At 40.7% G+C, this 22,002-nt stretch overlaps 1 protein-coding gene across 34 annotated transcripts in view; it reads left to right on the top strand.

The window, feature by feature from the left end:
- Positions 1–22,002, top strand: part of PTPRM (protein tyrosine phosphatase receptor type M) — an 866,690-nt gene that overhangs the window by 763,750 nt on the left and 80,938 nt on the right. For all 34 annotated transcript variants that reach the window (XM_054243977.2, XM_078347758.1, XM_002757062.6 and 31 more), the window contains 2 exons: positions 10,504–10,580; positions 13,809–13,845. In XM_054243977.2, coding sequence (XP_054099952.2) covers positions 10,504–10,580; positions 13,809–13,845 — 114 coding nt within the window. The remainder of the gene's footprint in view (positions 1–10,503; positions 10,581–13,808; positions 13,846–22,002) is intronic.

Raw genomic sequence — 22,002 nt, 5'->3', positions numbered from 1 at the left:
GTCTCCACTGGCTAAGGCACCAAGCACTTCCTGAGTTGCAGGCACACTGGGTCTCCTGCAGATCCTACCTTGAAACAAGCACAGCTTCAATCCTTGGCCTAAATGCAGCCACGGGAGGAGCAAAGCCACTATTTGCAAAAATCAATTGTAATTAAAATTAATTTCCAGCCTTCTCTCAGAGGCCAAATGTTACTTAGATCATTGTGATTCCAGTTTACCTTATATGTCATCAGTATGTGGCAGAGAGAAAGAATTGGTTAGAGGTGAAAGATTATCAGTGACATACTCCATTTCTGCTGCTGTGGGAATATCTAATCACGCACAAGTTAAAATTGCATGGCTATTGCCAATATCTGTCATGTTTAATATGAAAGTGTTAAAATATTTGAAGCTACTTGGAGATATTTTTAAACGTAGTGTTCCCTGATGGAAAGGGCATAAGTACCCTGTTTTAGAGACTTAGGGTGGAGCATAGACCTGCCATCAATCTCACACTACCCCAGTCCAATGCATGCCTGTGTATGGGGGTGGGTGGTGCGGGGGGAACCTCAGCGAGTTACAGTTCTTCAACACCAAGCAGTTGTTTGTTGTGACAAGGTCTTTATGTGCCTGTTTCTTACCCGAAAATATCAGCTTTTCTCTGTTTCATCTAGAAAAGGCTTTTTTTGAGAGATATGAGAGGAATAGCAAGTAGTTTTTATGCAGATGGAGTTTCTCAAAGTGGCAGAGTTTGTTACATTTCTTGATGGGGTAACATTGAGTTGTGATTATGATATAAATATAAGTTTAATTTTGATCATATTCCAGTCATGCATGGAAAATAGGTTTCTTTTTCTCCATTTCGTACACATTAAAGAAACTTTGTACACTGTGGAAAACGGGGAACATAGCCTAGAATCTCACCATCCAGATTCAAACCCTGCTAACGTTTTTTTCCTGTTTCATTCCAGTCTTCTTGTTTTTCTATCTCTTATAACTATTGACTTTATTTGTTTATTTTTGCTGTCTTTGTACTTCAGTGAGAATAGATGTGTTATTCTCTTTCTGCTTACAAAGATAATAGAAACCTTTTAGACCATTAAAGTAGTACATAAAATCATAAAAATGATAATAAAAATCACTCCAGATTTTATTCCCAGCAGAAACCTCATTCTTCCAGTTATCCCACAGTGCATACTTACACGTACACCAATGCATTTGATTATTTCATGTAAATAGACTCTTAGTAGACACGCTGTCTTGTAGCCTGCTCCTCTTCACTCTGTAATATGTCTCAGAGATCTTTCCAAGTAAATAAATTAAAGACGTAGTAATCCTTTTGAATGATTGTATCGGATTTCTTTGCTTGTTTGCTCACCATTGATCAGTTTCCTGTTTATATCATTGAATGGTTACCAAAGTGGTGTTTGGGGGAAAAAATCTGTTTTAGAAATGCAGCCCTCGGCATGGATTCACTAGTGTCGGAAGCATCTGGGGCAAAAGTGAAATAGCACAGATGAAAATATTCAGGTCTTGAATTAAGTCATTGGCAGTAATAAGACAAGTGATAGCTAACTTTCAAGTACTTCTTATTATATATCAGCTACTTACTAATGATTACTACTAATATTAACTCAATGCTTACAAAACTCTCTAATATAGGCAGTATTGTTATTCCAATTTTACAGTTTGGGAAACTGAGACACAGAGAGGTCAGGTAACTTGTCTAAGGCCACACAACTGCAGAGCAGCAGAACTGGAATTCAAACAGGGATTCTGGCTCCAGAGCCTGGGATCCTAACCTCAGTGCTTCATTATACAGAAATAGGGATAGGTCGTTGAGCAAATGCCAGGAGATTAAAATGTAGGAGTTATTGAAGAGCATTCAGCATGTCTTCAGACCTTTCTCCTGTTTCCTTTTTAAAACACCTCCAGCTCCTCTTCCCTGAAAGATTGGCTGCTTCAAGTTTTCAGTTCTGCCTGCTGTGCTGCTCCCCAGCAAGCATACTGGCTCTTTGTGCTTTGAAGATTTTATTGGTAAACTTCAACAAGGATGTTGCTTTAATTCACAGAAAAGGGGGAAATTTTTTTAAGGGGAACGAACTGTGCTGTGTTCCACCTACCTGATAATACTATGCATTACCATACCTGGTCTTCCCAGTCGTCCTGGGAAAGTAGCCCATTGTAACCCCCTTTTACAGATGAAGCTCAGCAGGACTTCAGATTTGCATAGAATGCATGTGAGTTGTAGAGTCAGCATCAAGTCATGGTCTCTAAGACACCAAAGCCCCTGTTAGTTTCATTTCCTGCGAAATGTGAATGGGAAATGGATTTGGAATAATCAAGGAAAAAAACCGATGCTGGCAGAGAAATACAGATGGTAATTAGTAACTACAGCTCAGGTCTTCTCAAACTTGGCAGACTCTGTCCCCCAGAAATACCAGGTCCTCCTAGTATTGACCCTGTGGCTTTCATGGTCGGTAATTGACCTGTTGCTAATCACAAAGCTGATTGCATATTACAAATCTTAGGCCTAGGAAGTTGAGTTTTCCAAACTTTTTCCTCCTTTCAACCCCAATGGCTAGACCCTGGCCCCGAGAAAGGGCCCCTCCCAGCTGGTAAGCCTTCAAAAAGCAAACCTACAGAACAGGGCTTGTCAGTGGACAATTGGTATTTCTTTGGATTCTTTGTCTGAGTGACTCCCACATTTGCCAGATGCCAGAAATGTCCGTGAGGAATTTCCTCATAAAAATTTGGTATGATTTAGCCTCAAGAGTATCCCAAGAGGATAACTGAGTTTTCCTAAAAGAATGGTTGATACATATTTATTTTTGTAATTGGCATCTGACTCAAGGTAAATGAAAGAACATATGGTGAGGGGCATCCATATACTGATTGATTTGCCCCAACAGTCTGTTTCTGTTGTTTCCATAATGATCTGAGAGGTTTGTTTAAAAGAAGACACATAAGAATCTACAGTTTCTGTGCCGAGTCATTCTTAAATGTACAAGCAGCTGAGTATAGGGTGGACTCTGGGGCTGGAAGAGCCAGTCATTTGACTTCTATAGCATTAACATTCACTGATTTAACGTGGGTGATGGTGATACTTTCCCATATCTTGTATTCTGGAAGGCAGAGGGATTAGCTTGAGAAGTGCTGATCTGTTTCAGCCAGGAAATGCAGTCATGTAATGACCTGCCCACTTTCCATGGGCAGAACACAAGTCCTGCATTCTCTACCCCAACTGGATACCTTCTAGAGAATAACCCATTCTCACTACTAACAGATATCTCCAGGGCTTGGGGTAGATTCACTAGTCAGTGTTCACCTATCACTGAAACAAAAATACTTCATAAACTACATAGCGTATGACTGTTATCCTCTATTAGAAAGCTGTAAAGGCTGGGCACAGTGGCTCATACCTGTAATCCCAGCACTTTGGGAGACCAAGGCAGGCAGATCCCCTAGGTAAGGAGTTTGAGACCAGCCTGGCCAACATGGTAAAACCCTGTCTCAACTAAAAATATAAAAATTAGCCAGGCATGGTGGCAGGCACCTGTAATCCCAGCTACTCAAGAGGCTGAGACAGGAGAATTACTTGAACCCAGGAGGCGGGGTCCGCATCAACCCTGCCTTGATTTCATCAGGGGAAGGGAATTCACCCATGTCAGGAAAATCTGCCTAGCAAAAGAACCCACAGGGCTCTAGGCTGCAAGTACATGAATGCCCTTTCCTAGGACATCAGGGACTAGAATATGAGGAGATGTTATACAAACGACAGGTGGAAAAACTGGATTTTTTCATTTTTGGAAAAATATACATAGCATTAAATTTACCATCTTAACCATTTTAAGTTCAGTGCCATTAAGTTAAAAGAAAAACTTTAGGCAAATTAAATTTAGTCAAGTTTATTTGAGCAAAGACAAATTCATGCATCAGGCAGCCCTCAGAAACAGAAGAGGTTCAGAGAGCTACATCTAGAAGTGTTAGTGGCAGGCTTTTATAGGCCAGACAGAGAAGCAAAGTAGACAGATCACCCAATTGGCTACCACTAGGCATCTGCCTTATTTCAGCATGGTGCAATGAGTTGGCTGCCTCATTGGCTGAAACCCTTCCTGTTACATGTATCCCCTGGCACATGGTCCAAAAGAAATAAACTATGAACTATAAGTACAAGCCACATGTATAATATCAAATTATCCTTAAATCTTATAGCCACACTAAGAAACAGAAAAATAAATTACTTAAGTTTAGTAATATATTTTATTAAATCTAGTAAGTTCTAAATGTCAACTTTTCAACCTGTAGTCAGTATAAAAAACATAAATGAGATATTTTACATTCTTTTTATCATACTAAGTCTTCCAAGTTTGTTGTATATTTTACACTTACAGCACAATTAGGATTAGCCCATGTGGCTAGAAGATACCCATTAGACATTACAGATCTAGAGGATATAGTAATATTTTGCCTGGTTTTTAACTTTATAGAAATGTCACATCTATCTGTGTTATCCACTATTGTAGCTACTAGCTACATGTAACTGTTTAAATCTAAATTCATTAAAATTGAATTAAAATTTCAGTTCCTTTGTTACTCCAGCCACATTTTACATGCTCAATAACTAGTGTGGCCTTTGTACTGGTGAGCACAGGGACAGGATGTTTTCATAAGCACAGAAAGTTCTACTGGACAGCATTGGCATATACTCTTCTGTGTATTGCTTTGTTTTTGTTCAACTATGTTTATATGATTTGTTTAAGTTGTATGTAACTGTGGCTTGGTCATTTTCATTACTCAGTAGCATTCTACTTTATTAATATAATTTATATCTCCCTTCTGTTGATGGACATTTGGATTGTTTATACTTTGTCTACTATAAACAATATTGCTTCAGTATGTTTCAAGATGCACACAGCATCCATTTCCTCATGGCTGGGTTGTAGGGTGTAGATGTCTTCATCTTTACTAAATAGTAAGTTGTTTCCCAAAGTGATTGTACTAATTTTGATTTCCGCCAGCAGCATATGTGAGTTCATATTACTCCACATCCTCACCTGAACTTTGTGTTCAGACTTAAATGTTTTGCCTTTCTAGTGAGTATGTGGTGGTATCTCATTGTAAGCTGGGCTTTTTTTACTTACTCATAAAAATAAATGTATATTGATTATATTTTTACCAGTATATATTTATACTATTATTTTCATAGAAGTATGCACACAGGAGGTAAAGATGAATATAAGACACAGCTGCTCTTAAATAGTTTTTGTTTTTATAGAGGCAGGGTCTTGCTCTGTTGCCCAGGTGAGTGCGTGGTGCAATTATAGTTCACTGCAGCCTCAAACCACTATGCTCAGGCGATCCTCCTGCCTCAGCCTCCCTAGGACTACAGGTGTGCACCACCATGCTAGGCTAATTCTTTTTTCAATTTTTATTTTTCATAGAGACAAGCTCTCTAAAATAATAATAATAATTCCATGGTTCCCAGGCTGGTCTTGAACTCTTGAGCTCAAGTTATCCTCCTGCCCCGGCCTCCCAAGTAGCTTGGTCTGCAGACATATGCCATCACACCCAGCTAAAGTATTTTTGATCTGTGGGAGAAATAAGACATATCTATAGATAACCATGTATAAGAGCGGCAATACGTAAAATCAAAGGATTATTTAGGGAAGGAGAACTTATGGCCAACCACCTGCTCTGTATCTCTATTCAGATGGTAAACACCTCAAATTAAATATATCCAACACTGTGCTCCTAATTTCTAACCAACAACCCCAAGCTGGCTTTTCTCCATGGTTCACATCTTAGTCAAAGGCACCGTCCTCTCCTATTTCTCAGGTCAGAATCCTAGAAGTCATCATGATACCTCTTCTTATCCACAATAAGTGAACTGATCATTGTTGTCAGTCCCACCACCTAAATACCCCTCAGATTCGGCCCTGTCTACGAGCCCTCTCTATGCTAAGCTACCATTGATTCCCCAGGACTATTGCAGTAGCCTCCCCATTGTCTCCCCACACCCACCGACCCAACTGAAGCCCTTCCCCAGTTCACCCTCAACAATAGTAGGCATCTGATGAAATGAAGCATGCCCCTCCCTGTGGCTTCCCACGGTGTTCAGGATGAAGATCATAAGCTGGCCTTCCCTCCTCTCTGTTCTCATTTCCCACTACTCTTCTCCCCGGCTTCTGACAGCACATTCCCCATACCAGCCTTCTCTGGTTTCCTGAACATGCTAGATCCTTCCTACCTCCTGGTCTGAACACACACTATCTCCTGGACTTGAACTTTAGGAACTCTGCCCTCTCTTCTTTTTATCTTCATGGATTCAGCTTCAGCTTCCCTTTCTTAGAGAATTGTTTGCCAGCTCTTCAGAGTAGGTTAGGAACCATGCCATTCACTCTCACAGCCCTCTGTCCTTTCCAACTTTGTGCTTGTCAAAATCGTATTTAAATCATTATTTATGCAATGACTGTTTAATGTCTTTTCCATTGCCTTAAGTCCCATGAACTCAAGGACCATGGATATAACTTGCTTACCACTACATATCCTCAGTACTTAGCATGGTGTTTGTCATATAGCAGATACTCAAAAAAACACTGAATAAATGGCAAGGCCTTACTGAGGAGGGGCCGTGTGAGTTGAACATTGAAAAATGGGCAAAATTTGGACAGTTAGAGATGGGCAGGAATGAGTAGATAAGAGATTTCCAGAAGATGAAATAGCTCAGTATTCTGACAATATTAGACAAGCCTGAATTAAAACTAAAATTTAGGCTGGGCATGGTGGCTCACACCTGTAATCCCAGCACTTTGGGAGGCCAAGGTAGGTGGATCACCTGAGGTTAGTGGTTTGAGACCAGCCTGGCCAACATGGTGAAACCCCATCTCTACTAAAAATATAAAAATTAGCAGTGTGGTGGTGTGCGCCTGTAATCCCAGCTACTCAGGAGGCTGAGGCAGGAAAATCACTTGAACCCAGGAGGCAGAGGTTGCAGTGAGCTGAGATCGTGCCGTTGCACTTTAGCCTGGGCAAAAAGAACAAAACTCTGTCTGAAAAAAAAAAAAACAAAGACAAAAATCTGAAATTTAAACTTAAAAATTTTAAAGTATGGACCCATTCAAGGTATCTTGGGTGATTTTGGCCCACCACCCATTCATTAGCATGGGGAAGAGTTCAATCAATCCTTGTTGCTCCCTTGCTGTGTGTTAGGCAGGGTTCTTGCACATGCGACTGCAGCCTGTGCCTCTGGGCTGTGATTGGAGTCTCTTGGAGTTGGGAATGTGGCTCTGGGGAAAGGTACTGTTAGGGACGTTCAGAATGTATGTGACACCATCTTTGACCACAAGGCATTATAATCTAATAAAATCAATATTTTGAAGAAAAAAGATACTACCATGCATATAATGGCAAAAACCATCTCATTCTCTTAGGAAGTCAGCTGTATATGTGTCTTATAGATTTCTCCATCCTGAGGGGAGTAAGGGCAATTGAATCTGGAAAAGTAACAACCAGGGTGAATTTTGGGGTGGGGGTAAACTGAACTGAACTGTAGGAAATGATGGTAAAAGCCTACTTCAAAGGCTCTGTTGATAGGACATAGGAATTCAGTCTTGGTGGAAATCGACATCCCTAAAGAGAACCTTCCAGGATAGCGTGAGCAGCCTGTGGGTGGTGAATCACAGGGAATGAGCAGCACTCATCCTGAGGCACTTAGAGAAATAAAACGCAAAAGAGGGGATTCTGACAAGGGAGTACAATCGATCTTCAAGACAGGCCTGCTTCTTGAGATCGCACGGTTCTAATGCGGTCCGTAAACTGCCTTTTGAAAACCTGCCCAGGGAAAGCCCGAGTATCCAGGAAGGTGAACCTTGTGGAGTAGCCGTGGTTCAGTTCTAGGGTGCATCTTTCATCTTAAAGCTCAAATGGCATTGTCAGTGCTTTTGGCACCCCTCTGTGCAATAGTTGCATGTAGGCACTGGCTCTCCTAAGAAACACAAAAGCCATAACAATCTACATATGTCCAGTGTATCAGCTCACCTCCCCCAGTCCCCAATAGGGGCAAAACATATATAGGGAACCACTGGGTTTAAGCAGCAAAATGTGTCCTAGGAAATTGGTTCTTAAAGCAGGTCGCCATGAGGAAACATTCTGACTTCAAGTGAGTCTGTTCCTGGGGTTGCTGTTACCTGCTTGGACATCGTCTATAAAAGCAGCGAGAAGGAAAATGTGGATGTCAACTACATAGCACATGAAAATAGTAACTGACATCTATCCATCGCTTCCTATATACCAGGCTTTGTTCTGGTCTCTTTATGTGTACTATTTTAATGCTCATAGTAATCCCACAAGGTAGGCACTTTTCCTCTCCATTTTACAGCTAAGGAAACTGAAGCACAGAAAGATTAAGTAACTGGCCCAAAACCACACTTGGAGGATTCTAACCCACCAGCAGCAATTCTCACCCACACAGTCGACCCTGGAACTTGCTCATCATAGTCTCTTTTGAGCATCCCATAGTCTCCTTTGAGCAGAGCAGGAAGACACGACTTCCTCTCAGCTTTTCTTCTTCTCTGGCCCAGCTTGTCACCACATTCCAGATAAACTTATTGCACCCTGACTAATGGTGAGGCACTGACATGAAATAATGTGACTACCTGTCATGAAGTGGAAAGCCCCATCCAGGAAGGAACATTAGAAAATTGACACCAATTTCCTTCTGCCCTTACTATTGACAACAGACAAAACATTTACTCAAAAGGTTGTTAAACTTCAGAAACCGATGTGAAATTTTGACTTTCACCCATTAGCATTTCAAGGAATGTGTCCAGGCCAATACTTGCTCCAGTGACCGGGGAGGGATAAAATGGTCTGTCATCTGCTGCTCTCCTGACTCGCGTCTCAAGCTGTGGACTTCATTTCTCACCCACCAACCCAAATGAAATGTTGAGTAAAGTTAGCATCAGAACAAAAACTGTAGCAGTTTAGAAGCAGGGTCTCCCACTGCTCCAGCAACATTGGAAGTGAAGTTTTGCAAAATGTTCTTATCAGGCTCTCCTGTGCTTTCCTTTCAGAGCAGCTGACTTTTATCTATTCTGAATACTGAGTTTTAGCATACATTTTAATTGGAAAGAAGGGTCCCTCTGCTAAAAGGAACAGTAACTTAAGTAAATACTTTTTAAAGGATGTATTTTTCAAAAAACAAAATGCATTTTTCATTTCTTCAAAAAATATTTTGGGGGTAAACCTGCTCTGTTCCAGGCTCTAATATAACGGTCAGGGATAGAGCAATGAATAGTGCTGGAAAATTCTGCCCTTTGGGGGTCATTAGTACATCCCTTTTTTTTTCAATTTTTAATTTTTCATTTCAGTAGGTTTGGGGGGAACAGGTGCTGTTGTTTAGTTACAACATCCATCACCTGAGCAGTGTACACTGAACCCAATGCGTAGTCTTTTTTTTTTCAACGTGTAGTCTTTTATCCCTCTCCACCACTCCCTCCTTTTCCCGAGTCCCCAAAGTTCATTGTTATCATTCTTATGCCTTTGTGTCCTCGTAGCTTAGCTTCCATTTATGAGTGACAACATACGAAGCACATGCCTTTTGAAAATGTGGATTTGGGGCCAGGTGCTGTGACACCTATAATCCTAGCATTTGGGAGGTTGAGGCAGGAAAACTGCTTGAAGCCAGGAGTTTGAAACCAGCCTGGGCAATATAGCTAGACTCCATTTTTGCTAAAAAAAATTAAAGTAACAAATAAATAAAATACAGCATACATTTTCAAGGAAATAAGATATATCAGCAGTATTTGCAGATAAATATTTTTACTTAAGAAATATTTAAACATAGTTAATGAATACCACAAATCTGAATCCCCTATAGTACTTCTCTGACAATTTATGTTTTCATTGAATCCTAGACACAGCCCACTTGGAGGCAGATAGTGTCATCCCCTTCTCCAGATGAGGAGGCTGAGGCTTGGTGGCCTTATTGCCTGGCCTGTGGTCACATGGTAGATGGCAACAGCTTTGCTCTTGCCAGCTGATGCCTGCAGATACAGAGATAGGACTTAAGGAACTCACCAGTGACTAAGGCTAGGGTCATATCTGCACATCCCAGAAGCCTGTGCTGTGAGTTTATAATCATCATTTGTCAAGCTGGGTGTCACAGGAAACCTTTGACATCTCAGGGTTTTTATGGGATTTAGTGAAGTTGCTCAAACTTCCAATCCAATAACTAATTCTGTTTGTGGTTCACAGGATTGTATGTAAAAGTCTCAAACCTTTGCCAGTAGTTTAGACCCATCAATGATCAAAGAATAAGTTAATGAGATTTACTGTAAAATGTAAAAAATTATAAATCCTTTTCAGTCTTAATAGCAAAATAGGAAGTAGAAGGTGTGAAGTATTCTTTATCTTTAAAGCAGGGTGTATGTGGGTGATCTCTATGTAATATGCTTACGTTCTGGGGCTCAGAGCCACCTACCAGATTGCTTTTATAAATTGTTATTTTCTTTCCCTTTGCAGACGATCATTCCCGGGTGAGGCTGCAGACAATAGAAGGAGACACAAACTCAGACTATATCAATGGCAATTATATTGATGTATGTATTTTATCATTTTTTAATTGATATGTAATAGTTGTACATATTTTGGAGCTCTGTGTGATACAGATATACAGTGCATAATGATTAAATCAGGGTATAAAACTCAGTAAACTCAACCATACTGGCTTGTACCAGATCTTGTGTCTGCTGTACGATTGTTGGACATACATTGGGCTGGATCTAAAAGTAAACACATGAATATTGCCCCACACACCACAGAACTTAACTGTGAAGGTATGGTCACTCCTTTCCTCAAGACAGCCCATTTGTTGGTGACTTTCTCTGTAACATTCTGTGCTTTCTTTGCCATCCCATGCTTATGTGGACTAAGAAAATGTTATTTCCATTTTTTTTGTCAACAGCTGTATTATTTGACACTTAAAAAATCTGTTTGCATATTAATGGGACAAAACTCTCTAATTCCTAATACGGTGATTTGCAATCCCTTGTCATCACTGCACTTTTAAGTTGTCTTCAAAGTAGTCTGCAGCTGTTCACCAGGACTTCTAATGCAAGCAAGATATGTCATTAATTATGTAGGCTGTTTAATTATTGAAGACTGCCTCTTTGTTCATTCTGCATCATGTTAACTTAATGTTTTACATTAGAATAAATTCTTTAGGAGACAGCATGTTTTCAGTTGAAAGAATGAATGAAATCAAAAGTAGACTGAAAAATCAAGGGAGAGTTGCTGTTACCTCCAAGGCCCAAGTTTACATTAAACAGATTTCTGCTCCCATGTGGTTCTGAAGGCATACTCTGTGCTTGGCTGTCACGCTATTTCTTAGTCTATCAATACTTCCATAGACAGGATTGATGCATATATATGGATTGTTCTGCTTTCTTGGTTGAATATTACTCAGATGCTAGTAAAAGTAAATAGCATCGGGTCTATTGAGGGGAAATAGGGAAGGGACAGCGGGGCCTGGGGAGTTGGGGAGAAATAGCATGGAGAGAAATGCCAGATATAGGTGAAGGGGAGGAAGGCAGCAAATCACACTGCCACGTGTGTACCTATGCAACAATCTTGCATGTTCTTCACATGTACCCCAAAACCTAAAATGCAATAAAAAAAAGAAAAAAAGTAAATAGCACCACAATCTCTAAGAAAATTACCTAAAAATAACTATGAGAATGTTGTGCTTAGTGCTAATTGGACAGATTTGACATTTTCATTTATAGATTTGTGGATGGGGACTCGGGTATGATTATTTAAAGAATAGTTCATATCTCATTCATCAAATGAACACCCCTGACTATTTTGATAACAACAAAAACCATACCCATTCCAGGTTTCATTTATTTTTTATTAAAGCAAGTTTTCTTCATAAGGTGCATCGCACTTACTCCTTTAATCAGCAGATGTTTAGTGAGTACCTCCTGGGAGTACTCAGGTGTTCCAGACAAGTTATCTCCTCTTGACAGTCTCCCAACTCAGAAGCTGAGAAGCTGAAATGCAAGTCTCCAATCCACTTACGTCTAGGTCAACTGCAGCACACCTTCCCTTGAGAGGCTCCAGGGGAGACCGCTCACACTCCAGTCCCAGTCCCTACAGTCCCAGCTCCTGCAGTCCCTACCGGGTCCTTGAGTACAGGGACAGTGTCCTACACATCTTATATCCCCTGCACCTGACACAGGCCTGAATATAGAGAGCTCTTAGTAAGTGTTTCATGAACCACTGACTGAAGGAGTCACTGTGATCAGATTAGGGATCATAGCAGATGTGATTTCAGTAAGACTTAACCAGTGAGTAAGTGGAGATGCAGGAGAGAAGATATTCATACATGAACAAGGCTATAAAATAATGAAAAAGCTAGATTAATGAGTTTGAATTTTATTTTAAGAGAGAAGAGTCCATACTGAGGGCCACTTTATTCTCTTGGTCAATAGATCTTATTGAGTGCTTATTGTGCATTAGTTACCTTTGTAGGTGCTACCAGGAAAACCATGAACAGTTCAAACCAAAACCAAAAAAGCCTCTGAACCAATGGAGCTGCTGTTTTAATTTGGAGAAATGGGCAATGAATTAAAAAGTTAATTCTATATGGTCAATTAGAAAGTCTTATGTACTGCAGAGAAAACTAAAGCTGTAAAGGGGGGCTCAGAGCGCCAGACCTGGAGGCACTGATAGCAATTTTGAATCGAGTGGCTGAGGTCACTGCCACTGAGAGGGTAGCAAGTGAGTAAGGAAGACGAGGGGTTGAGCTACATAGATACCTGGAAGATGGGCATCTGGCCTGAGAAATGGCCCAAGCAAAGGCCTTGTGGAACTTACCTGGCTAATTTGAAGAAAAGGAAGCAGGCGAGCATTGGCATGGGCATAAAGGGGACTGGGGAGTTGCCGGTGATATGGGGGAGAGGTCATGGACCAGGTCAGGTACACAGTTGTAAAGACTGGCTTTTTCTGTGAGTGAGAATGGCAGTCATTAGAGGGATCTGAGCAAAGGCATGAAATGATTAGGCTGCTAGGAGGGAAATGAACTGCAGGTGGGCAGGAGAAGAAGCAGAGAAGCCTGCTGTGTGGCTGTGGGAGTCAGAGGTGGCAGTGGAGGTGAGAAATGGTGAGACCATTGAGCTATGTTGAAGGTACAGGCCAGTAGAATTTGCTGGCAGATTGGCTACAGGGTGCAGGGGTCAAGGATGCTGAGGAGAAGACGGTGGGTGGAACAGATTCGGGTAGGCTTTAGAGAGGAAATTAGGTTGAAATACATTTCAGAATGTCTGCCTTGTTAAATTCCTGGCCCTTGCTACAGTAGCATATCATGGCATTAGCAGTGTTTAAGTATGGTTTTGAGGATCACTATTGATATAACTGTCTATACCAATATGACAGAATATGTGTTAAACCCTTGGCACATTGCCAATAACATCCCAAACACAAATGTAATTCTGTTGCAAATTCTCAACCTGTTCACACTTCATAAGAGTAATGCTCATGTTATTTCAGAGGATCCATAAGTTGTTAGTATTTCTTGTTCATCCGTCATCTCATAACCAGTTATGATTAAGTTACCCACACCTTTGGTGCAAGCATCAGAACTGTTGTATTTGATGTACCTTCACTTATTAAGAGAAAGTCAATGGTGCTGCATCTGCCAATTTAACTTTCAGGTGATGCAACTGTTGGCATTTGTGTGCACATTCATTTCGGCAAAGTTAGCGTGTGACTTCTCTGCTGTTTATTGATTTTATGTATATCAAATATTCTCTTTTATTTATTTTTAGGGTTATCATCGACCCAATCATTACATTGCTACCCAAGGTAAGTTTATTTCTACTTTGATATCTTTCTTTGTTTCTTTTGCCCACTTCCTATCATTTTATACCCACTTCACGCTCTCTCAGGAAGATAGTGCACATTTATTACAGTTCTAGCCATCAACAGGTACACTTCTGTCTTCCCATCGGATGTTCCGGTCATGTAATCGTTTAGTTAGAACTTCATGTTGAGATCATTAGGAGAAATATGTCTATCAGTTCTTTATTGAATTCTATCCGTCTACGTTAGGAGTAAGTCTGACATTTGCAAACGTAGATATACAGGTAGCCATTCAATCAATATGCACCAGGTACTCTCTACACAGGGAACTGTGCTGGTTGCTGCTGGGGAGCCAGGCTGAATCCAGCAAGCACCCCTTTCTCACAGTGGTTGTGTTTAGTGTGTTTAGTATGTATGTATATACAAGTGTACACACATACACTTGTATGTTCTTTAGTAGGTACGGTACCAGGTTACATCTGTGAGAGGTACAGATACAGATAAATGTTAGGGAAATCTGGAGCAGAAAGGGGTTGTTTTCAGGTGGGATGAGCCAAAAACAGTTTTGTGGCAGAGGTAAGATTGGGAAAAGGCCTTCAAAATGTGGAAACATCATGAGCAAAGATCTGGGAACAGGAAATTAGTACTTTCAGGTGGAAAGCAGTTGGTGGGTCACCTTGGCTAAAGGAAACAGAAGAAAGCTAGAGGACATGTTGAGGAAGCTCATGGCAATGGTTTTGGGTGATTTTCCCAACCTGTGAAATGGGTCATCAGCAGAGGGTGGGGTCGTGAGGGAGCTGAGGTTTTAGAGAATGAGACAGCCTAAGGGATGAGTCAGTGAGTCAATATGGGATGAACTAAAGGAGTAAGAAGCAGAAAAGACCCAGTTTAGCCTGAACAACACATGTTCTTCCCATTTTATTATTTGATCATTGTTTGCAGCAATAGGCTACATCCCAGGAACAGTAGCAGGGAAGTCAAAAGGATGTGACCTGCCAAAGGTTAGGCATGGGGTGGGGTGGGTGGGAGGCTGTACACAGAAAGTCAATGACCAGGGGAATCAAGGATGCCAAGATAACTGGGGTTGGAAAGTCCAGGCTTGGAAGAAGAGCAGTCAGGTGTCCACTGAACCATGAGGAGAGGGAAGGGGCTAGCAGAGTGAGGCTGGGTCCCATTGATGAGTCGTAGGTTAGGAGAAGAGGCAGTTGTAGCCAGAGAGCAGAATTCCAACACTTGGATCTGCACAGTGCAGCAGAACTTTCTGCAGTGGTGGGAATGTTCTCTCTCTGTGCTGTCCAATATCATAGCGACAAGTCACATGTGGCTCCTGCATACTTGAAATACAGCTATTACAAATAAGGAATTGGATTTTAAATTGTCATATTGATATAAATAGCTACATTTGGTTATTCCCTGTGGTAGCATTGGACAGCAAAGCTTTGGTGTGGAAAAGCTCCAGCTATGGCTGAAATGGAGCCACTGCGAAAGCTGTTCCTGCCCCAAGCCCACAGCTGCCCCAAGAACCTGGGTGACACCACACAGAGTCCACAGTCTCACATGACCACTGGGGTACTCTGCACCCAGGTGACCTGCTGGAGCTCCCATTGTCTTTTCTCATCTATGACATGAAGTTGGTAATGGCTCCTTCCAAGGTCACTTTGCTAGCTAGATGCAAAGTCATCTGTAGAGTTTCCAGTGTGAACCTGGCACAAAGCAGGTCCCACTACATAGGGATTGCTGAGGTCTTCAGGAAGGTAGGCTCAGCTTGAGCTTTTACATATGGGACAGAACAAGGACACATGTCAGAGTCCGGTCCTAGACATCTCCTAACCCTGCTGCTTCCAAACGAAATTCATCAGTGCCTTTAGAGAAACCTGTTGTTAGGGGTTTGAAATTCATTCTAATGGTTTTCAGAATATTCTAAAGTAAGCATCATAACATCAGATTTAATATGTTTTATGATAATTTGAAATGAATAGTTTTTGTAAATTCGTGTGAAAATTTGATTGTAAAAATCTCAAAATACTCCTGAGCTTCTTATCTCTCCAATAACTTGATTAGCAACCTATGTTTTAATAGACAGGAAGAACATTAAGTTGTTCTTATTCATACTTTCAATATTGAGGACCTCTAGGTTAATGTGACTAAACAGACAGCTAAAATAGGGAATTGAAACCGCCCAAGTCTATGCATGGCCCCTCATCAGGCTTCCTTCCCTTTGTCCATTCTCTCTGCCCCTCTCCCCCTGCAGGAGATAATTCTTTAAAGAGGAATGCCATTAGAGAAGTCACGTTCTGCAGAATAGTGTGAATGGTATTTAATAGCTCAGTGACCGCCTCTGGCAGCATTCAAGTGTTAATGAGCAAATGTATTTGTAAGCAGGTAAGAAATAGCAAATGTAATTAGTTTGCAGTAGACAACGAGTCTGCCCTTAATGGAGAAGGGCATTGACTAATGCCCTGTATACCAGGTCATGGCAGCCTTTCCCTGGACAAGGTGGGCTGCAGATTGGACTTCTCAAACTGGCAGTACTAACATCACTGCTGGTGATGGTGCAGGGAGAGGAGGGAAAATGAATGAGTATCTTCAATCTAATGTGCAGTCAAGACTATACATATCATATTAATAATAATGCGTTCAGACCATGATGTTCAGATGAGAAAGCTAGAATCTTCTATTATATACCACAAGCATAATGGACTAATAGCCTTAGATAGCCAGTAATCAAGATCACTGATAATCTGCACTAATTGGCTTGGACAGGTGGAATATGTTCATGGATCACCTTTGATGAAAAACAAAAAACATTAATATTCCAAGAGGCCAACAAAATGGGTGATGAAGACCAACAGGCAGATGCAACCTTTAAATGTCTTCTTGCTCTGTTTTTCCTGTTTTGCACTAACATAATTCTTTAAAATATATTCACAGCTAGAGCCTATGAAACTGTACAAATGGTCCAATTTGCTGACCACCGATTTTATTTCCAAGAGTTAATAATGCACACATGTTCACCAAGTTCCTTCAATACAAAGGACATATTATAAATTTACCTTTTGGGTCTCTTCCCTCCCACTCACCCTCAATGTTATTGATTTTTCTAGCATAACTGACTTTGACCTTTGAAAATAACGGGTGATGTTTCTGCAAACTGAAGGCATCCCATTCAAGCCAGACCCGTTGCTTTTTAAGTATTAATATGTTCTTCCTATCTCCCCTTGGGTTAATTGTTGTCTGTCTGGCCACTAATATATGATGACCCAATATTAACTTCATCATGTCTGACTGACCAGACATTAGAACAGCAGTAACATTCAAAATTTATGATTTAGAAAACCAGGGACTCAAAGGAGAGGAAGTCATGTCTGCTACTGCATGTCAGGCAGGGCAGAGTGGAGATTTCAAAAGCAGGCTCAAGTGAAGGGCAGAATAGCATGCAGGTGGGTAGCATTGCCCAGAAGTGATTATATTTCACAATCGAAATACAACCTTGGAGACTATGTGACCTGCAAGCTGGATAAAGCCACACATACAAGAACCGACTGGAGAGAACACCTGCTGGCCTCATGGTGCCAGCCATGGGGGACCTGAATAAGTTCTTTTGATTTTGGTTTTGGTTTTGTTTAGAGACATGATCTCACTCTTTGACTTAGACTGGAGTGCAGTAGTGGGATCATAGCTCACTGAAGCATCAAACTCCTGGGCTCACGTAATTCTCCCAACTCAGTCTCCAAAGCAGCTAGGACCACAGTTACATACCACCACGCCTAGCTAATGTATGTTATTTTATTCTATTTTATTTTTTGTAGAGTTGGGGTATCCCCTTGTTGCCCAGGCTGGTCTCAAACTCTTGGAATCATGGGATTCTCCTACCTTGGCCTCCCAAAGCACTGGAATTACAGGCATGAGCTACTGCTCTCAGCTCCTGTTTAGTTTTAATTTTAAAACTGACTTCAAGATTCAGATAACTCATGGAAAGACCATGCAGAGCTAGTACTGAATAAAGTGCTATGAGTCTGTTCTAGACATGGCTTGCCCAGCCCTGAGCATCCTTCCTCACTTGTAAGTGAGTATTTTCCAGAGTCATCTGTGCATGGGGTCCCCCAAGAAAGAGGCTCAGGCGTCACGTGCTCTTCCCTGTGTACTGCATGCTCACCTTCCACAACCACATGGTTAATCCGGATCCAGGCCCTGCTTTCTAAATTATGATGTTTCTCATGACAACACAGTAAAAAATAAATTTTCCATGATACAGTCACGTCTGAAAACACGTTTTAATTATTATTGTCTTCGATGTTGTAACCTGAGCTATAGATTGTTGAGATGCACACATTACTCTTTTAAGTTTAGGTGCCTTGATGCCCACTTCATCATTTCTTTCTTTCTGAACTGCTAATTTGACAGGGTTGGCTACCTGATTGGGGTTCTGACCATAGCCTTCATCTTGCCATATACAGTTTCTTTTTGTCTCCATCAGCATTAGCTCTGTACAGCAACCTTGTAGAGTCCAGGACTAGAGAGAGGATCTCCAAACAGACACCCCATGCCACATGAGAACAAGGAGACCCTTGTGCCCCCAACCATGTTTTCCAGAGGATTGCCCAGCCTTGTACACTCAGGGCCAAATGTTTCTCACCTTTGGAAGACGCAAAACTTCTTTCAAAATTAATGAAATATTGAGATCCTTTCCCCAGAAAGAAAATTTCGTTTAAAGTTGTTCATGGACTACCTCCGCCCCCAATTTTATTCCTGAATTATTGTATCCTGTGGACCTCAGGATACAAACTTCACTTTGGTCGGAAACATTAAAAGCTATTTTGGGATAAGACAGAAACCATAGACTTAATTAATCTACTTTTTTAAAAACCATACTTCTTAGGGTTAACAAAATGTCATAGATCATTTATAACGATGTGAAGTACACTCCTGAAATCATCAAAATTTTTACTAACTTTAACAAACTATTACTAAAATGTGTATTAGCCTAACCTTATACTAAAAGACCCTAGAGTATTGTGATATTAGTTAGTATTTTGAACCATGGTCACTTTGGGTTTTACTGTCCATCTCAGGCTGGGTTTTCTGCCTATATGTTATTTTGCATTTGTGTCTGAAAAATTTTTGCCTTTGCTCACTTTTCAACAATTTTAGAAATTACATTAGAAAATTATCTCAATGACCAGAGACTAGAGTAGCAGGTCCCACAGCTGATGTCTATTTTGTAAAAGCAGGATGTAGTAGAAATAACACATGTACCACAGCCAGAAGGCTGGGGTCCCAATTCTTGTGCTGTCTCAGGAAAGGTATTTGAACCTGCTTTGTTTATGTCAGATGGAGTCCTGGTGTTTGGTAAATAGTAATAATAGTCAGCACCTTATCATGTGCCAGACAGCGTGCTCAGCACTCACACATACAGAGCTCATTTCATGTTTACCACAAATATGGGGATATATGTGATTGTCCCCAATTTATAAATGAGAGGAAGGGAGACAAAGAGACTTGAAGTAACATGCTCCAAGTCACACATCTAAAAGTGCAAATGCCAGATTCAAGTGCAGCCATTGAACTCCAGCATCAAAGTTCCTCCCTACCTCACTATACTGCCTCCCATGGGTGAGTATGTATCAATGCTTAGAGCAATTCCTGGCATGGAGCAAATGCCGTGTATGTGTGACCTGTTACTGTTTGTGAGAAACAGCACAGCATAGCTTAAGGATTAGGAACACAGACTCTGGAACTACATTGTCTGAACTCAACCCCCAACCCTGTTTCCTCCATTGGTAACTTGTGTGACCTTGGACAAGTTACTTTACTTCTCTGTGCTCATCATAAATGAAGATGAAAATAGTCTACCTTGTAGGGTTATTGTAGAGTTTCAATAAGATAATATTTCTACATCACTTAAGGCACTTTCTTTTTTGGAGGGGGCAACTTTTTATTTTTTAACTTTTAGGTTCAGGGGTACCTGTGTACCTTTGTTATCTAGGTAAATTGCATGTCATGAGGGTTTGGTGTACAGATTATTTTGTCACTCACATAATAAACATAGTACCTGACAGGTACTTTTTTAATCCTCTCCTTCCTCCCACCCTCCACCCTCAAGTAGGCCCCAGTGTCTGTTGCTGCCTTTCCATGTGTTCTCAATGTTTAACTCTCTCTAATAAGTGAGAACATACAGTATTTTATTTTCTGTTCCTGTGAGTTTTTGCTTAGGATAATGGCCTTCAGCTTTACCATATTGCTGCAAAGGACATGATCTCATTCTTTTTTATGGCTGCATAGTACTCCATGATGTATGTGTACTACATTTTCTTTATCCAGTCTACTGCTGATGGGCATTTTGGTTGATTACAGGTGTTTGCCAATATGAATAATGCCGTGATGAACACACATATGTATGTATCTGAATCATGCATGAATCATGTAGAATGATTTATTTTCCTATGAGTACACAGCCAGTTATAGGATTGCTGGGTCAAATGGTACTTCCGTTGTAAGTTCTTTGGAAAATTCCCACACTGCTTTCCACAATGGGTGAACTAATTTACATTCCCACCAGCACTCTATACGCAGCCCATCTTCTCCACGACCCCTCCAGCATCTTTTATCTTTTCTTTTTAATAATAGCCATTCTGTTTGATGTGAGATGGTATCTCATTGCGGTTTTAATATGCATTTCTCTAACGATTAATGATGTTGGGCATTTTTCATATACTTGCTGGCCACATGGTGCCTTCTTTTCAAGTATGTCTGCTCCTGTCCTTTGCCCATTTTTTAATGGGGTTATTTGGTTATTGCTTGTTAATTTGTTTAACTTTCTTATAGACTCTGGATATTAGACCTTTGTTTAATGCATAGTTTGAAAATATTTTCTCCCATTCTGTAGGTTTGTCTGTTTACTCTCTTGATAGTTTTTCTTTTTGTGCAGAAGCTCTTTAATTAAGTCTTATTTGTCAATTTTTGCATTTGTTGCAATTGCTTTTGGCATCTGAGGAGGTGAAAGATCTCTACAATGAGAACTACAAAACACTGCTCAAGAAATCAGAGATGGCCAGGCGCAGTGGCTCACGCCTATAATCCCAGCACTTTGGGAGGCTGAGGTGGGTGGATCACGAGGTCAAGAAATTGAGACCATCCTGGTCAAAAAGGTGAATTCCCGTCTCTACTAAAAATACAAAAATTAGCTGGGCATGGTGGTGCGTGCCTGTAGTCCCAGCTACTCGGGAGGCTGAGGCAGGAGAGTTACTTGAACCCAGAAGGCGGAGGTTGCAGTGAGCCGAGATCATGCCATTGCACTCCAGTCTGGGTAACAACAGCGAAACTCCATCTAAAAAAAAAAGAAAAGAAATCAGAGATGATACAAACAGTGAAAAAATAGTTCAGGCTCATGGAGAGGAAGAAGCAGTATTGTTTAAATGGCCATACTGCTCAAAGCAGTTTACAGATTTAATGCTATTCCTATCAAACTACCGATGATATTCTTCACAGAATTAGAAAAACCTGTTTAAAATTCGTATGGAACCATAAAAGAGCCCAAATAGCCAGGGCAATCCTAATCAAAATGAACAAAGCTGGAGGCATCACTTTATGAGTCTTGAGACCATGCTTAACAGGGCTGCAGTAACCAACACAGCATGGAACTGGTACAAAAGCATACACATAAACCAATGGAACAGAATGGAGAGCCCAGAAATAAGACCACACACCTATAACCATCTGATCTTTGACAAAGTTGACAAAAACAAGCAATGGGAAAGGACTCCCTGTTCAATAAATGGGGCTGGGATAACTGGTTAGCCATGCGCAGAAGAGTGAAACTGGAACCCTTCCTTATACCATATACAAAAATCAACTCAAGATGAATTAAAGAATTAAATGTGAAACCTCAAACTATAAAAATCCTGGAATATAACCTAGGAAAATGCCCAGCAAAGGCATTTTCTTTTTAATACCTAGTAAGTGCCTATTTACAAAGTCATGTCCTTCTTTGCTGACCTTCAGAATATACTCAGACAAACCAGCGTAGGTCTTACTAATTGCATATGTTCACATTTCAAAATTTAAATAGTCTTATATAGAGACCCCTAAAAAGCTAGTGACATGAACTTTTCATTTCTCCCATGTGAATGAACTTAAACTGTACATAGTTAAGAAGCCTTG

Source organism: Callithrix jacchus, chromosome 13, assembly GCF_049354715.1.
Source record: "Callithrix jacchus isolate 240 chromosome 13, calJac240_pri, whole genome shotgun sequence".
Classification (NCBI taxonomy): domain Eukaryota; kingdom Metazoa; phylum Chordata; class Mammalia; order Primates; family Cebidae; genus Callithrix; species Callithrix jacchus.
Note: the sequence above shows the minus strand (reverse complement) of the source record. Positions and strands in the feature narration are given on the sequence as shown.